The 15,256-nt window shown below is 38.9% G+C and overlaps 1 protein-coding gene across 1 annotated transcript in view; it reads left to right on the plus strand.

Annotated features, from left to right (window-relative positions):
* LOC134658853 (ryanodine receptor) overlaps positions 1-15,256 on the plus strand; it is a 245,694-nt gene that overhangs the window by 197,208 nt on the left and 33,230 nt on the right. The window contains exons 94-99 of the mRNA XM_063514524.1: positions 536-696; positions 8,480-8,681; positions 9,409-9,570; positions 11,413-11,569; positions 12,297-12,499; positions 14,366-14,569. Of these exons, the coding sequence (XP_063370594.1) occupies positions 536-696; positions 8,480-8,681; positions 9,409-9,570; positions 11,413-11,569; positions 12,297-12,499; positions 14,366-14,569 (1,089 nt within the window). The remainder of the gene's footprint in view (positions 1-535; positions 697-8,479; positions 8,682-9,408; positions 9,571-11,412; positions 11,570-12,296; positions 12,500-14,365; positions 14,570-15,256) is intronic.

Genomic DNA, 15,256 nt, shown 5'->3' on the forward strand with positions numbered 1-15,256 from the left:
CTCACCTCGTCCCCCGCACCCCCGTATTTTTGGCAGCATCGGTTTCATGAAATAATTGGCCTAAGCTCAGTCTAGAGGTTGGATTGTCAGTGGACACAGGTCTCGATTATTATTATTATTATTTGTATCTCCGTTATAAAACTCTCGGGTCTTTCGAGCCCGGTCATTTATAAGGCGTGCGTGGGGATATAGATCCAACACGTAGAGGCCATTTGGAGAGATTTGATGTCATGTAGAACGCCTGCTGGAACCCATTCACGGGTACATCAATAGATACCCATGAACCGGTTTCAGCAGGCATTGGAAGCTATTGTCGAGAATATGGACAGAGTACTGGTCTATGTTTTAAGTTTGGGTGGAAAAAAGACTGGGCTATTGCTAAGAGTTCCGGACACCTGCCATAACATTGTGTTATACAGTGTTATCGAGGCAGGCGGTGACTCGCCACTCGCTAGATGGGCACCTGATGCGCCATATTATTATTATTATTATCGCGTTGCAAGGCGATGTATTATTCTATGCTTTTGTTTTTCAGATTGTGGGACGCCGTAGGTGGTTTCCTGTTCCTGTTCTCCCATATGCAAGACAAGTTGTCGAAGCACTCGTCCCAGGTGGATCTGCTGAAGGAACTGCTTAATCTGCAGAAGGACATGATCACCATGATGCTGTCTATGCTTGAAGGAAACGTTGTCAACGGTAAGTGTTTATCTCTATGGACTAAAAAAAAAAAAAATTTTAACTGTTTATTTGTACAATATTTTCGGAAACTTAACCTAATCTACACTATAATAGATTATTAGCTTATATTATAACTGTGGACTAAAAAAAAAATTAAACTGTTTATTATAAATAAGAATGTACAATATTTTCGGAAACTTAACCTAATCTACACTATAATAGATTATTAGCTAAGTGAGAGGTTTTCCATTAATTACATCAATGACGTTATTGTTACTATTTTTAATCTAATTTATATTTTTATAATTATATTTTGACTTACTACTTAGTCAGTTCAAGCAGTACTTTTTTAACATTAGTTTCAGCATATGAGGTTTATCTTCTAATTTATCTATTATATATCTAGGAAGACTATTTAGGATGTGTGGCAAATAACTCGACCACACTCTTTGCCCATAATAATTGTTACTACTTGGTATATTGAAATGTTTTTTTCACCTCAGCAGCTCGAACAAGGGTACTTTGCTACTTAAAAACAGTGAGCAAAATCGCATTTTGCTCACTGCGTAAGATAAAATGAGCAAAGTGCAATTTTGCTCACTCAGTGAGCAAAATGTGATTTTGCTCACTGTTTTTAAGTAGCAAAGTATACCCTTGTTCGAGCTGCTGAGGTGAAAATTTAATTGTTTGTATATCTTAAGAGGTAAGTGATGAAGAAGGAATACGTGTTTCGGGTTCTCTGATATGTTCTCACTGCTGAGGTGAAAAGTTTTGTGAACTGCACGAGATCAAAGTTATTTACATCTCGTGCGCTTTTGAGTCCCTTACTACGCTCAAGATTCTAAATTAGATTCACTCGCTACGCTCGTGAATCTAGTATAGAATCTTTCGCTTGCACGGGACTCAAAATAAGCACTCGAAGAAATATCAAACTTTGATCTCTTGTTGTACAAATAACTATTATTTATCAGTACTCTAAGGTTATTTTGCCTATCATACCTATTCAGACTTCCCAGTTTATGTCTATATTCTAATATTATCGCTAGCTTCACTTTATCATATACATTCATTACCTTACAATGCTGGAATAACTTTTCATAATTATTTTTATTTTTTTTGTTGTTTGTTTATGTTTACCTAGCTATTAGTTTTATGTTAAGTGTCTCGGTTTAAATGTAGTAGTTTTTAAGGTTTTTTTTTATTATTGTATTTTTTATTATGTTTATATTTATATTTGATTTTTATTGGTACAATGGATTTAAGTATTCTTACCTGTAGGCTATATATTCTTTGTAGGTGAGTTTTGTGGGTTCTACCATAACTAGATATCCCATAATTTATCACAGTCAGCCATAGCCATGTATATTAGACTCTTTTCACTAGTTTCCTTTTGTGCAAAATTTAAATAAATAAATAAACTACTTTCCTGCCAAATTTAATGAACATTGGTTAAAGATTACTGAAAATACCGACACACAACCATGGAATTTATATACTTGAAAGTTATTGTACCCCTAATAGACCTTAAGAGCTCACTTTATTCGGAAAATAAAATAAAATTATACAAACCACAGACAAGACATCCTCTAGACTGAGCATAGTAACGCTACCCCCTCTGCCACTATATACGGTAGTTTTACTCCATCTTCGAGTCAAAGTGTCAGAATCCCGTGCCGTGATTGGTCCGTGTCTTTGAACGGACCAATCACGGCACGGGACTCGCTCACCTCGTCCCCCGCACCCCAGTATTTTTGGCAGCATCGGTTTCATGAAATAATTGCTCTAAACTCCGTCTAGAGGATTCGTAGTCTATGATACAAACTATCTATTTACGCAGACTACGTTTCTAATAAATCAGTGTCAACAAAATTCTCCTGGATTCATTTTGTATCAAGCGCAGCGCAGCGCAAGGCGCATATTTGGTGTCAGTGGGTGTCTTGGTAACGTAGTTGGTTGCGGGCGAATTGGTAACCCGGATTTGCGAGTTCAAATGTCGCCCGAGACAGTGATTTAACCTTTTGGACGATTAATCAGTCACCGACCACAGAGCAACATAGACCTACGTGCATATACATAAAGTTCAATATCAGTTTTGACACTTCGGTGACGTGGCGTCTGAGTGACAGCTTTTGTGTTTGACACGGCGTCGAAAAGGTTAATAGTGTATTGGGACAAATATCTTTAGGAATTTCGTACATTAGACAATTTGATTTTCGATGTTCTGTCTTTAGGAATACTTACTACGTACTTAGGATTTTTGATTTTCGAAATTATGCTACATAACCAAAAAATCATATCCATTTTATTCCATCAAATCGATGATAGAATATAATGTGAGACAGACATATACAATGACAAGTCTGCACTGTTTTCGTGAATTGTCAAATCACTTCATACAATTTACCACAGACTTGTAATTGTCGCTCGCGCTTGACAGACAGCTGAAGTGTGCGAAAGGGAAGCCCTCGCGTATATGAACATCGCAGGAGTGCGAAAGAGTCAGACTACAAATGAGAAAACGTGACCATTTTGGAGTTTGACAACGGCCGCGGACGGCCAAGAGCGTATCACCGTAATTTTCAATTTGAAAAATATACACAAATTCGGAAGAAAACTATTTGATTAAGTAATACAATGAAGATAGTGTCTTGTAGTGTACCGGATTTCAGTGTCACGGGGCCAAATAAACCTAGCAAATATTCATTTCAGAGGAATTATGATATTCCGAGTGAAATTTTCTTGACGATATTTTGTCAAATTAACAGCATAAAAAGTGTAAGAAGCCGGTTTATACAGTTAATTATAAGTTTTTCTTCCTTTGTGTGCTAATATTTTATCATATTACTCAATAATTTAAGATATTTTGTGTAAAAACATAAACTGTTACTTTACGCTAGGGCTTGACAAAATGTTCAGATGACAGTATCGATGCCTCGTCGGTATATTAATAGCTATGTAATAATTTCTTCACAAGACATCATTAAGATATTAACCTTTATAACCGACTTCAAATAATAACGATTATAGCAATCTTTTTACACGACTGCCCAAAAAAAGGAGTGTATTGTTTTCAGCGTTCATGTTTGTGGGTATGTAAGTTTCTTTGTTCCACCCTAGCAGCTAAATGCCTGAACCGATTTAGATGTATGATGTATCATTAGAATCCTTACGTCATCCCGAGTGACATAGGCTATATGACGTCATTATAAAAACAATATGGCGGACTAAATACGCCATATTGCGAAACATTTATAAAAAAATATCTTGCAAACCCATCGAGTAGGGCATCAAAATGAAGCGCTTTGAAAGACGATCAATAATATATATACAATATGAGGGTTTAAGTCTAATTTCGAGAAAGTAAGAATTTACAAAATATGGTAAGAAAAGCTAATCTTATAAAACCAAATATTATCCTATTGTTGGGATATTCAAAGGAAGTGGCTTGACCGCTGATCATAAAAAAAATTATACATAGGTAGGTATTATATTAATCATATTTTACTTGTTTTGAAACCAAGCCAATATGTTCTAAATTGCGCTAAAGGAATAGAAAAGTGTAAAAGTTCTTTGTAGAGAGTCTGAGATTGTAGAGTCCGTCTTCAGATATAACTCTGCACCCACTTTGACGGAACAAGGTGTAAAAGTGTCAGACCGAAGGCCGAGCTCTACGTAGGGATGACGGCCCGGAGCGTACGGCAGATGGGCTCTTCCTGCAACTTCCCCGAGTATTCAAATTGCAAAGGTCGAAAGCCGAGCTCCACGTAGGGTTGAAGGCCCGGAGCATAAGACAGGCTCGGTGCGCGCTTCCAAATTTCCCAAGAATATTAATTACGAAGGCCGAGCTCCGCGTAGGGGGCAAAAACTGGGAGCTTGAGATAGATGGGCTCTTCCTGCAACTTACCAGAGTATTTTAATTACGAAGGCCGAAGGCCGAACTCCGCATATGGCCGACGGTCCGAAGCGTAAGGCAGGTGCGTGCTTCCTGTAACTTCCCCAAGTATCTTAATTGCGAAGGCCAAAGGCCGAGCTTCGCGTAGGGCCGAAGGCCCGGAGCGTAAGAAAGGTGCACGGTTTTTGCAGCTTCCCCAATAACTCAATTGCGAAGGCCGAAGGCCGAGCTTCGCGTAGGGCCGAAGGCCCAGAGCGTAAGCAAGGTGCACACTCTCTGTAGCTTCCCCAAGATTCCCAATCGCGAAGGCCGAAGGCCCAGCTTCGCGTAGGGCCGAAGGCCCGGAGCGTAAGAAAGGTGCATGGTTTTTGCAGCTTCCCCAAGTTCCTCAATTGCGAAGGCCGAAGGCCGAGCTTCACGTAGGGTCAAAGGCCCGGAGCGTAAGAAAGGTGCACGCTCTCTGTAGCTTCCCCAAGTATCTTAATTGCGAAGGCCGAAGGCCGAGTTTCGCGTAGGGCCGAAGACCCGGAGCGTAAGAAAGGTACATGCTTTATGTATTTTCCCCAAGTTTCTCAATCGCGAAGGCCGAAGGCCGAGCTTCGCGTAGGGCCGAAGGCCCGGAGCGTAAGAAAGGTACACGCTTTATGTAACTTCCCCAAGTGTCCCAATCGAGAAGGCCGAAGGCCGAGCTTCGCGTAGGGCCGAGGGCCCGGAGCGTAAGAAAGGTGCATGGTTTTTGCAGCTTCCCCAAGTTCCTTAATTGCGAAGGCTGAAGGCCGAGCTTCGCGTAGGGTCAAAGGCCCGGAGAGTAAGAAAGGTGCACGGTTTTTGCAGCTTTCCCAAGTATCTTAATTGCGAAGGCCGAAGGCCGAGCTTCGCGTAGGGTCAAAGGCCCGGAGAGTAAGAAATGTGCACGGTTTTTGCAGCTTTCCCAAGTATCTTAATTGCGAAGGCCGAAGGCCGAGCTTCGCGTAGGGCCGAAGACCCGGAGCGTAAGAAAGGTGCACGCTTTATGTAACTTCCCCAAGTTTCTCAATCGCGAAGGCCGAAGGCCGTGCTTCGCGTAGGGCCGAAGGCCCGGAGCGTAAGAAAGGTGCATGCTTTCTGCAGCTTCCCCAAGTACCTTAATTGCGACGGCCGAAGGCCGAGCTTCGCGTAGGGCCGAAGACCCGGAGCGTAAGAAAGGTGCACCCTTTATGTAACTTCCCCAAGTTTCTCAATCGCGAAGGCCGAAGGCCGAGCTTCGCGTAGGGCCGAAAGCCCGGAGCGTAAGAAAGGTGCATGCTTTCTGCAGCTTCCCCAAGTATCTTAATTGCGAAGGCCGAAGGCCGAGCTTCGCGTAGGGCCGAAGGCCCGGAGCTTAAGAAAGGTGCACGCTTTATGTAACTTCCCCAAGTTTCTCAATCGCGAAGGCCGAAGGCCGTGCTTCGCGTAGGGCCGAAGGCCCGGAGCGTAAGAAAGGTGCATGCTTTCTGCAGCTTCCCCAAGTACCTTAATTGCGACGGCCGAAGGCCGAGCTTCGCGTAGGGCCGAAGACCCGGAGCGTAAGAAAGGTGCACCCTTTATGTAACTTCCCCAAGTTTCTCAATCGCGAAGGCCGAAGGCCGAGCTTCGCGTAGGGCCGAAAGCCCGGAGCGTAAGAAAGGTGCATGCTTTCTGCAGCTTCCCCAAGTATCTTAATTGCGAAGGCCGAAGGCCGAGCTTCGCGTAGGGCCGAAGGCCCGGAGCGTAAGAAAGGTGCACGCATTCTGCAGCTTCCCCAAGTATCTTAATTGCGAAGGCCGAAAGCCAACTAATAGGAAATAATTATGTAGTTACAGAGATATTAAGCCATAGCACTTTTAAATATGTCTGGTTTTTGGGTCCGACCTATTTAGGTATTTAAGCACGTTTTATGCTAACATATCAAAGATCAACATGATGAAAGCTCCTTCAAGCAACTAAATTTCCTTAAATCATAAAAAATGTGGTTGGTTTGTATGGTCACTAAAATTTAAAAAATAAAATAAATTAATTAAAAATTAAAAAACACGACTGCAGTTTAAAATCGAACTGAAAAGCTAAAAATAATTTTTAGTTTTGTTAGGTACTCAACTTAATGAATGTAAAATAGAATATAAGTGTTCAGTCCGGGTCATAAACAGCAAACGGAAAAGTTTAGGCTCATTTAGGATCGTGACTGTACCTGTATATTTTATTTCGATTGCAGTCGGGGACCTGTGAATGGGAAAATTTCAATATATCAAGGTCCCCGACTGCAATAGAAATAAAATATGCAGGTACAGTCACGATCCTAAATGAGCCTAAACTTTTCCGTTTGCTGTTTATGACCCGGACTGAACACTTATATTCTATTTTACATTCATTAAGTTGAGTACCTAACAAAACTAAAAATTATTTTTAGCTTTTCAGTTCGATTTTAAACTGCAGTCGTGTTTTTTAATTTTTAATTAATTTATTTTATTGAAGGTGCACATGTTTAGCAGTAAATTTAAACTTCACTTTCCAACACAGTAAGAGTTAGACTAAGATAAGTCTGTAACGATTTTGATAGCACACGGAGTTCAAGTGTCATTTATACGTCATAATGTCGTAAATTTTAACGTTTGAAAAAAAAACCGGCCAAGTGCGAGTCGGACTAGCGTTTCAAGGGTTCCGTATATTAAGTCCGACTCACGCTTGACCACATTTCTGATAGGTTTTCGTGTCATAAAGAAAGATAGAAGATAGAAGATAGGTAAAGAACTATTTTGTGTATTTTTTTCAAAATTTTAGACCCAGTAGTTTCGAAGATAAGGGGGGGGGGGGGAATGGTCATTATTTGCCTATTTTCTTGAATAACTGCGAAACTATTAATCCTAAAATTATAAAAAAAATATATTTGAGATTCTTACAATGAGCTCTTTCATCAGATATGTAACACGATATAGTTTGAAAAAACTTTATTTTTTAATTTTCTCATTTACCTCCCAAAAATGGCCTCCATATTTAAAATTCATTTGTTTACGTTACACGTCCATCTTTGGGTCATAAACTTACATATGTGTGCAAATTTCAACTTAATTGGTCCAGTAGTTTCGGAGAAAATAGGCTGTGATAGACGGACGGACAGACAGATAGACAGACACACGAGTGATCCTATTAAGGTTCCGTTTTTTCCTTTTGAGGTACGGAACCCTAAAAACGGTAATTTACAAAGAAACAAACAAATTTACAAACTTACAACTAGGTAAATATAAAAATTAAGGGTAGGTATATAATTATATGCTATTAGGCCATAGGTACCCGGCTAAATGTACCTAGTACGCTGCTGGCGTTTCCTCTTTGCACCGCTAGCGAAATACGCTGGATAATACGTTTAAAATAACGCATTTGAAAAAGTTGTCGATAAAGCAATCAAACACCGACAGATTATTAATATGTTGTAACATGACATCACTATTTTTGATCTCACATAGACAATTTACGCACACACTTGCATTTCATTTTTGGTCGCACTTTTGAAGATTGACAGTTGTTCTTGTCTATTCTAATTCTATGCAATTTACGGCTCTATACCAAACATGTATGGTTCGTTTTTGAAAGCAACGAAAATATACCGCTCCCTTTTACTGATAGCATCGTAACACTTCGGAACGTGTCTCATACGGAGCCCGCGTAACATAGACTACCCCACATAGATTTCGCATTATTAAGCGTTTGCAAAGACTCGTGTCGTGATCATTCAGTCATCAAATACATAGGCGGTAATTTAATTGTTATACCATACTTACATCGTGGTTTATTATTGCGTATCACCGCTTAGTGACATATTGAGGAAAGAGATCCACAGCCCGATAAAACAAGGTTAATAAAAACCTTTATTTCTAAGCACTAAACTCTCGAATAATCTATACATATTTTTCCCAGGCACAATCGGAAAGCAGATGGTAGACACCCTCGTAGAAAGCGCGGGCAACGTGGAACTGATCCTGAAATACTTCGACATGTTCCTAAAACTTAAGGACCTGACCTCCAGCGCTAGTTTCCTGGAAATTGACGCCAACAACGACGGGTGGGTGCTGCCCAAGGACTTCAAGGAGAAGATGGAACAGCAGAAGAGTTATACCCCGTAAGTGATTTAGATCCTTTATTTTATCCTCGTGCCGCCCAATGTACATTAGGATGTACACTCAGATTCGATGGAATGTTGAACCTTAATTGAAAACAAAGTTAATTTAAACCTTAATTAAGAAGTATAAAATATGCTCAGATTAATGCTCATCCATTTTGCGATACAAAAAATATTCTAATAAAACCAGAAAACAGTTGTTGTTAGTTGTTAGGAACACGAGAGCATTGCAATATATATATTTATTTTTAATCTTTGTTCTTCTAACGACTGTATTTTTTTTATTGTGTGAATTATAGTTAACAGATGTTACATAGTTTTTATAGGTCACGACATAATTCAGCCGAATAACGGCATGCAAATATTACAGCCTTAAACACTAATTATCAAGCTTATAAATCATACCATCAAACTATCCATCAAGAATTTTCATTAGCATTTGGAAAGTTCACATAAAAGAACAAAAATGGCGAATAATATTAAATGAAGCAATGTCAAGGTTAAAAAATAAAATTAATAATATCAAACGGTTAATCAACTGTTACTTTTAGTACCTATATTGTATGTCCTAAGATACTGGAACAAGCTGTGGTTACCTATAATTGGACAAGCATCCACCCTTAATGTTATATAAGCTACAAATAATTTTCCATGATGTATTGTCTGTTGGTGATCCCAAAAAAAAAAAAAAAAAAAATACCATACCAATCAATTTTCACCTTTACAGCGAGGAGATAGAGTTCCTTCTCGCCTGTTGCGAGACGAATCACGACGGCAAGATGGACTACATAGGCTTCTGCGACCGTTTCCACGAACCAGCGAAGGAGATTGGCTTCAACTTGGCTATTCTGCTTACGAATCTGTCCGAACATATGCCTAATGAGCCTAGGTAAGTGCATTATAACAAACTAACAGTCTTTAACAAACTAAAAAAGTTCTTGGTTGAAAACTCATTTTACAATATAAAGGAGTATCTTAATTATAAGTCTTAATAATGTTAATTGCTAGTGTGTGCTAGTTTTATAAGTATTAGTTTTTAAGTCTTTATGTATATTGCTGTGCCCCAACGGGGTTTATGCTGGAACATGTAAATACTATAAAATCTTGTAAAACCCATAAAAGCAATGAATAAATTATGAATTATGAAGTATAAATCCAGTACTGTTATTTAGAAACTTACTAATGCGATATAGAACATAAATTAATCGCAAATGCGCTCTTAATCTATAAAATCTTACGCTCATAATTGAGTGCAATAATAGTAGTTTATGCAACAGTGATATAATAAGGGTTCTTAAAATTCAAGGGTCGAAGTTACAAAACGAGACGTAGTCCAGTTTTGTAAAAAAAGACCCGAGAATTTTAAGAACCAATTATGAGCTGTTGCATACATTACTTTTTCTATGACAGCTGCAGCAAAAAAAAAGAGTTATTATTAAAAAAAAGAGTTATTATTTAAAAAAAATTGAGTTATTATTAAAAAAAAAAGAGTTATTATTGTAAATGAAAACATACCTCTTTCAATCAAGATGATCGGAACTTGTATCTTTAAAAAAAATAAAGCAGTTGTATTATACTCATAAGATGACTGCTAGCAGTCAACTTATGAGCCTATAGACAAATCATTCAAATGACATTGCTTTAGATATCACTGTCAGTCATTTAATTGACACATTTAAGTGCTGGAGTAGAAAAACACTATAAGTAAATTTACTGCGACCGTTTTCATTAAATCGGCCAGTAAGGTAAGCTTTTACCTGCGTAATTTATTTTTAAACTTTTTTGATTAATCTATTCTTCAAGTAATAAAAAAAGTCTAGCATATCTTACCGTCACTTCATATAGTGATAAATAATGTTAGAAATGTTAACCTGGCGATTACCTGAGGCACCTGCCTACGTGGCAAACAAGATCGACTCAAGCATTTTCTCATACTTACCTATAATGATTAACCCTTTAAAGCGCAAAATATAGCCAAGGTCGCTCATTGTCGTATTAATTTAGGTTAGGAAAAAAGTGCGAAAATAGGGTTAAAAATTATGTTGTTTCTAACCTACATTTTATCGTAATATTAAGGGTTATATTCGCTGATTTAAACTTTCACTATTTTTACACATTATTAAATTGTACATCAACAACAATTTTAAATCTTAAAACTTAGATACGCGATTAAGTCCCGGTGTACAATTTAATAAAGGGTTAAATAGGGATGATGAAACATGTTGAATTTTATAACAAAATCTAGTTAAATAGATAGCAAACGAGCTATTTATCACAATAATGTGGATATTAAAACAAAATATTGAAAAATTACAAAAATACAGGACCTGAAAGTTTCAAAATTTAAGTTTTTTTTTAACTTCCAAAAACGATAAAAGTAAGGGTACCATTCGATTCCTTACATTTCATCCAAAAAAATATTGTATAGCAACTATATACATAAACGCAATATTTCACCGACAAAAACGCAATTTTCTTGTTTTGTCCATACTACAAGATGGGCTCCCAGAGAGCTTGACGTCACGGCCCTTTATCGTTTTGTATGAAGCGTTTCGCGAGTGAAGTGCGACTGTCGGACTTTGACTACAATTTCTGACTTTTGTGTTACTTTAATGCAATGGGTCCCATATAGACATCTGATCTTAAAAACAAACCCGATCGATTGATACCATAAATGAAAATTAGTCATGTAGCCTATTGTTGTCGAATACGCTATTATTTGGTTCCTCAGACTAGCCCGTTTCCTGGAGACGGCTGGTTCCGTGCTGAACTACTTCGAGCCTTTCCTGGGCCGTATCGAAATCATGGGCGGTTCCAAACGGATCGAGCGAGTCTACTTCGAAATCAAGGAGGAGAATATAGAGCAGTGGGAGAAACCGCAAATCAAGGTAATATCTGTTAGTCTGTTCAGAAAGCGCTGGTGGCCTAGCGGTAAGAGCGTGCGACTTGCAATCCGGAGGTCGCGGGTTCAAACCCCGGCTCGTACCAATGAGTTTTTCGGAACTTATGTACGAAATATCATTTGATATTTACCAGTCGCTTTTCGGTGAAGGAAAACATCGTGAGGAAACCGGACTAATCCCAATACGGGCCTAGTTTACCCTCTGGGTTGGAAGGTCAGATGGCAGTCGCTTTCGTAAAAACTAGTGCCTACGCCAATGGGGTTGGCAACTGTCAAAGGTTTGCATCATAGCTTGCCCCTTTTTCTATGAGATTTGGCTTAAAGGGCTGGCATCCAGGGCATTAAAAAAAAACAAAAAAAATACACAATTCTAGGGCGCCATCTGCTAAATACTTCGACCGGCCAACCGTATTCTTGGGATTAGTTGTCAAGCGGACCCCAGGCTCCCATGAGCCGTGGCAATGCCGGGATAACGCGAGACAGAAGAAGGAAATAGTTATTTGTTTTACAAGGGGGCAAAGTTGTTGTTTAACCGCTCGTGCTAATTCGTGGAAAACTTCTTCGGGTGTGTCTCGGTAGCTCGGTTGGCAGAGCATGGGCTAGTGATCCCATGTCGCGAGTTCGAATAAACCCTGGTTTTATGGCATATTCCTGAGTACGCAATAAAAGTCCGTAAGTGCAATTATTATATTAACAATGTGTCTTTGTTTCAGGAATCCAAACGCGCTTTCTTCTACAGCATAGTAACAGAGGGTGGCGATAAAGAAAAACTCGAAGCTTTCGTCAACTTCTGCGAGGACGCCATCTTTGAAATGACGCATGCGTCTGGTCTGATGGCCGCCTCGGAGGAGCAGGGCGGTGGACAGAAGAATAGGGAGGCTGCGTATATGTATCTGGGAGATGATGATGATGACAAGTGAGTGCTAATTGGGTGAATCAACTTTTACTTGTCACTGGTTGCCATGGTTACGGTCTCCTGGGTCACTCTTTAAAACCTCATTTTTATGCATTTAAATTCACCAAACACGCTTTTTTAGGGTTCCGTACCCAAAGGGTAAAAACGGGACCCTGTTACTAAGACTCCGCTGTCCGTCTGTCCGTCCGTCCGTTCGTCTGTCACCAGGCTGTATCTCACGAACCGTGATAGATAGATAGACAGTTGAAATTTTCAGAGATGATGTATTTCTGTTGCCGCTATAACAACAAATACTAAAAATAAAGATTTAAGTGGGGCTCCCATACAACAAACGTGAATTTTGACCGACGTTAAGCAACGTCGGGCGGGGTCAGTACTTGGATGGGTGACCGTTTTTTTGCTTGTTTTGCTCTATTTTTTGTTCATGGTGCGGAACCCTTTCCATTAAGGGTCGTCTACCAAGCGTGTCAGCAGAAGGTGGTGTACAATGTCTTCTAACAAACTATGCTACTATTGTCTCTTGGCTGACCGGACAGAATAACAACAAGAAATAGTTGATCCACCCATTTATAAGAAGTATTTATGTTGAAGAAGCAGCATATTTCAACACACATTTTCGCAAAATTAGTGTTTACGGGGACGAGCTGGCGTCAGGATGGCCGTGTCGGAGCTGCAGAATAGGGAATATTACGCGAAACTCTGCGTAGGGTGCGCCACTCCCACAGTCAGTCACAATCTAAGGGACTACCAAAAACGAGAGAGTCTAAATTTTCTTATCTAACCTCTCAGTCTTGCGTATTTGAAAGATAAAGAAGCAGATAGCTGTGTTTCCATTTTCGCGTTTCCCGGTAGGCACTTTCTAAACAAACCGTCTTGATGTATCAATGTCATAATTTATTGTCTGTGAAATCTTGACAAAAACAGTTTAAGGCACAGTATGTATAAGTTACTCTATGGTTTGCGATGGGTGCTAGACTAGAAAAAGGCGATATTTTGGAGAAGTTATTAGTGCATATGTGGACTGGTTGATATTAGGATAACCGTGTCCAAAAAGCAAAATAAAAGCCAAAGAGTATGAAAGCTGTGTTTCAGTTTTTTTAGAAACTAGCAAATTATACAGGGTGTTGCCTGTGATACGAGCAAAAAATTAAAACGTATATTATATTCCTAAAACTATTGAACTTTAATTAAACAACTTTTAAAAATTATGAATGCTTTAGACTTCCTCTTTTTCATACAAAATAAATATTGCCTTCAATGTACGCTGACATCAGTGTGTTTGACCAAGTTTGACGTTGCTTGTCACGCTTTAAACATAACAAAATTTGCAATACATTGCGTCTTAGAATAAACTTTAAAGTGTAACAAAAATCAAAACATAAGTTATTTTTAAAAGTTGCAGAACAAATGTTGGTCTGTTTGAGGAGTACAGCCTACAGTTTAATTTATTGCTCCTGTTACAGGAAATACCCTGTATATTTTGTAGTTTAACTTTATCAATTGAAATAAAAGAAGCGCTGGTGGCCTAGCGGTAAGAGCGTGCGACTTGCAATCCGGAGGTCGCGGGTTCGAACCCCGGCTCGTACCAATGAGTTTTTCGGACCAGTCGCTTTTCGGTGAAGGAAAACATCGTGAGGAAACCGGACTAATCCCAATACGGGCCTAGTTTACCCTCTGGGTTGGAAGGTCAGATGGCAGTCGCTTTCGTAAAAACTAGTGCCCACGCCAATTACTGGGATTCGTTGCCAAGCGGACCCCAGGCTCCCATGAGCCGTGGCAAAATGCCGGGACAACGCGAGGAAGATGATGATGAACTTTATTAATTGAAATGAAAGACCAATTTATAAATATCACTTTTTTTTTCAGCAAAGGCAAAGACCCGTTCCGCCGAGGTCTCCAATCCATAAAGGACGGTTTCGCCACAGCATTCTCGTCCCTATCTCCGGCGAACATAAAGTCTAAAATCGCAGACATGCAGCAGATGCCGCCGGCTGAACTGGCTGTCGGGTTCTTCAAGATGTTTTTCTACTTGTTCTATTACATGGGATATGCGTGCTTAGTGGTTATCAGGTAAATAAATAATAATAAATGCTTTATTTGGCAGGCAAGAAATCCCAAAAAACAATACAATACACATACTAAAAGGTGTAAAAGTAAACATAAAATCCAGTTAAGAAAATAATATAAATTTACATCCTAGTAAAACAATGAAATAAAACATTTAGAAACTTATGCACTAACCCATTCATAAACGCGCTACAAACCTCAATTAGCTAACAATCGTTTGTCCTTACTCCTTATCTGTCATTTTGACTTATGTAAAGTAAAAGTAAAGTAAAGTAAAGTAAAGTAAATCTTTATTTCAGTACATATTTGATATTGAGCATAAGTATTAAACAAAGAGGTTAAGCAAGTACTCGAATAACATAAACCAAGAACAAATTATACATGGTTCCTACACTAGGCAGTGCCTGTCCCGTAGGTAGCCGACACAGTTACGAGTATTCAAACGACATGTAGCGCGTAGTTAACACAATCAGGCTTAGATTATTGCAGGTCATACTTATTAAAACGAAACTTATTTAAAAAATTACAAATAATATTAATATAATCTATGAAGTTAAATATTTATTTACATTTTGAGCTTACTAAGGTGTAAGGTGTAAGGTGTAGCGAATGTATTTCTATGAAAGGGATAAAACATAATTTAACTAATTGTAAATCAGGCCCGTATAGTTTTATGAATCCTTAAGGGGG

The sequence above is a fragment of the Cydia amplana genome, chromosome 23, assembly GCF_948474715.1.
Source record: "Cydia amplana chromosome 23, ilCydAmpl1.1, whole genome shotgun sequence".
In the NCBI taxonomy this organism is placed as follows: Eukaryota; Metazoa; Arthropoda; class Insecta; order Lepidoptera; family Tortricidae; genus Cydia; species Cydia amplana.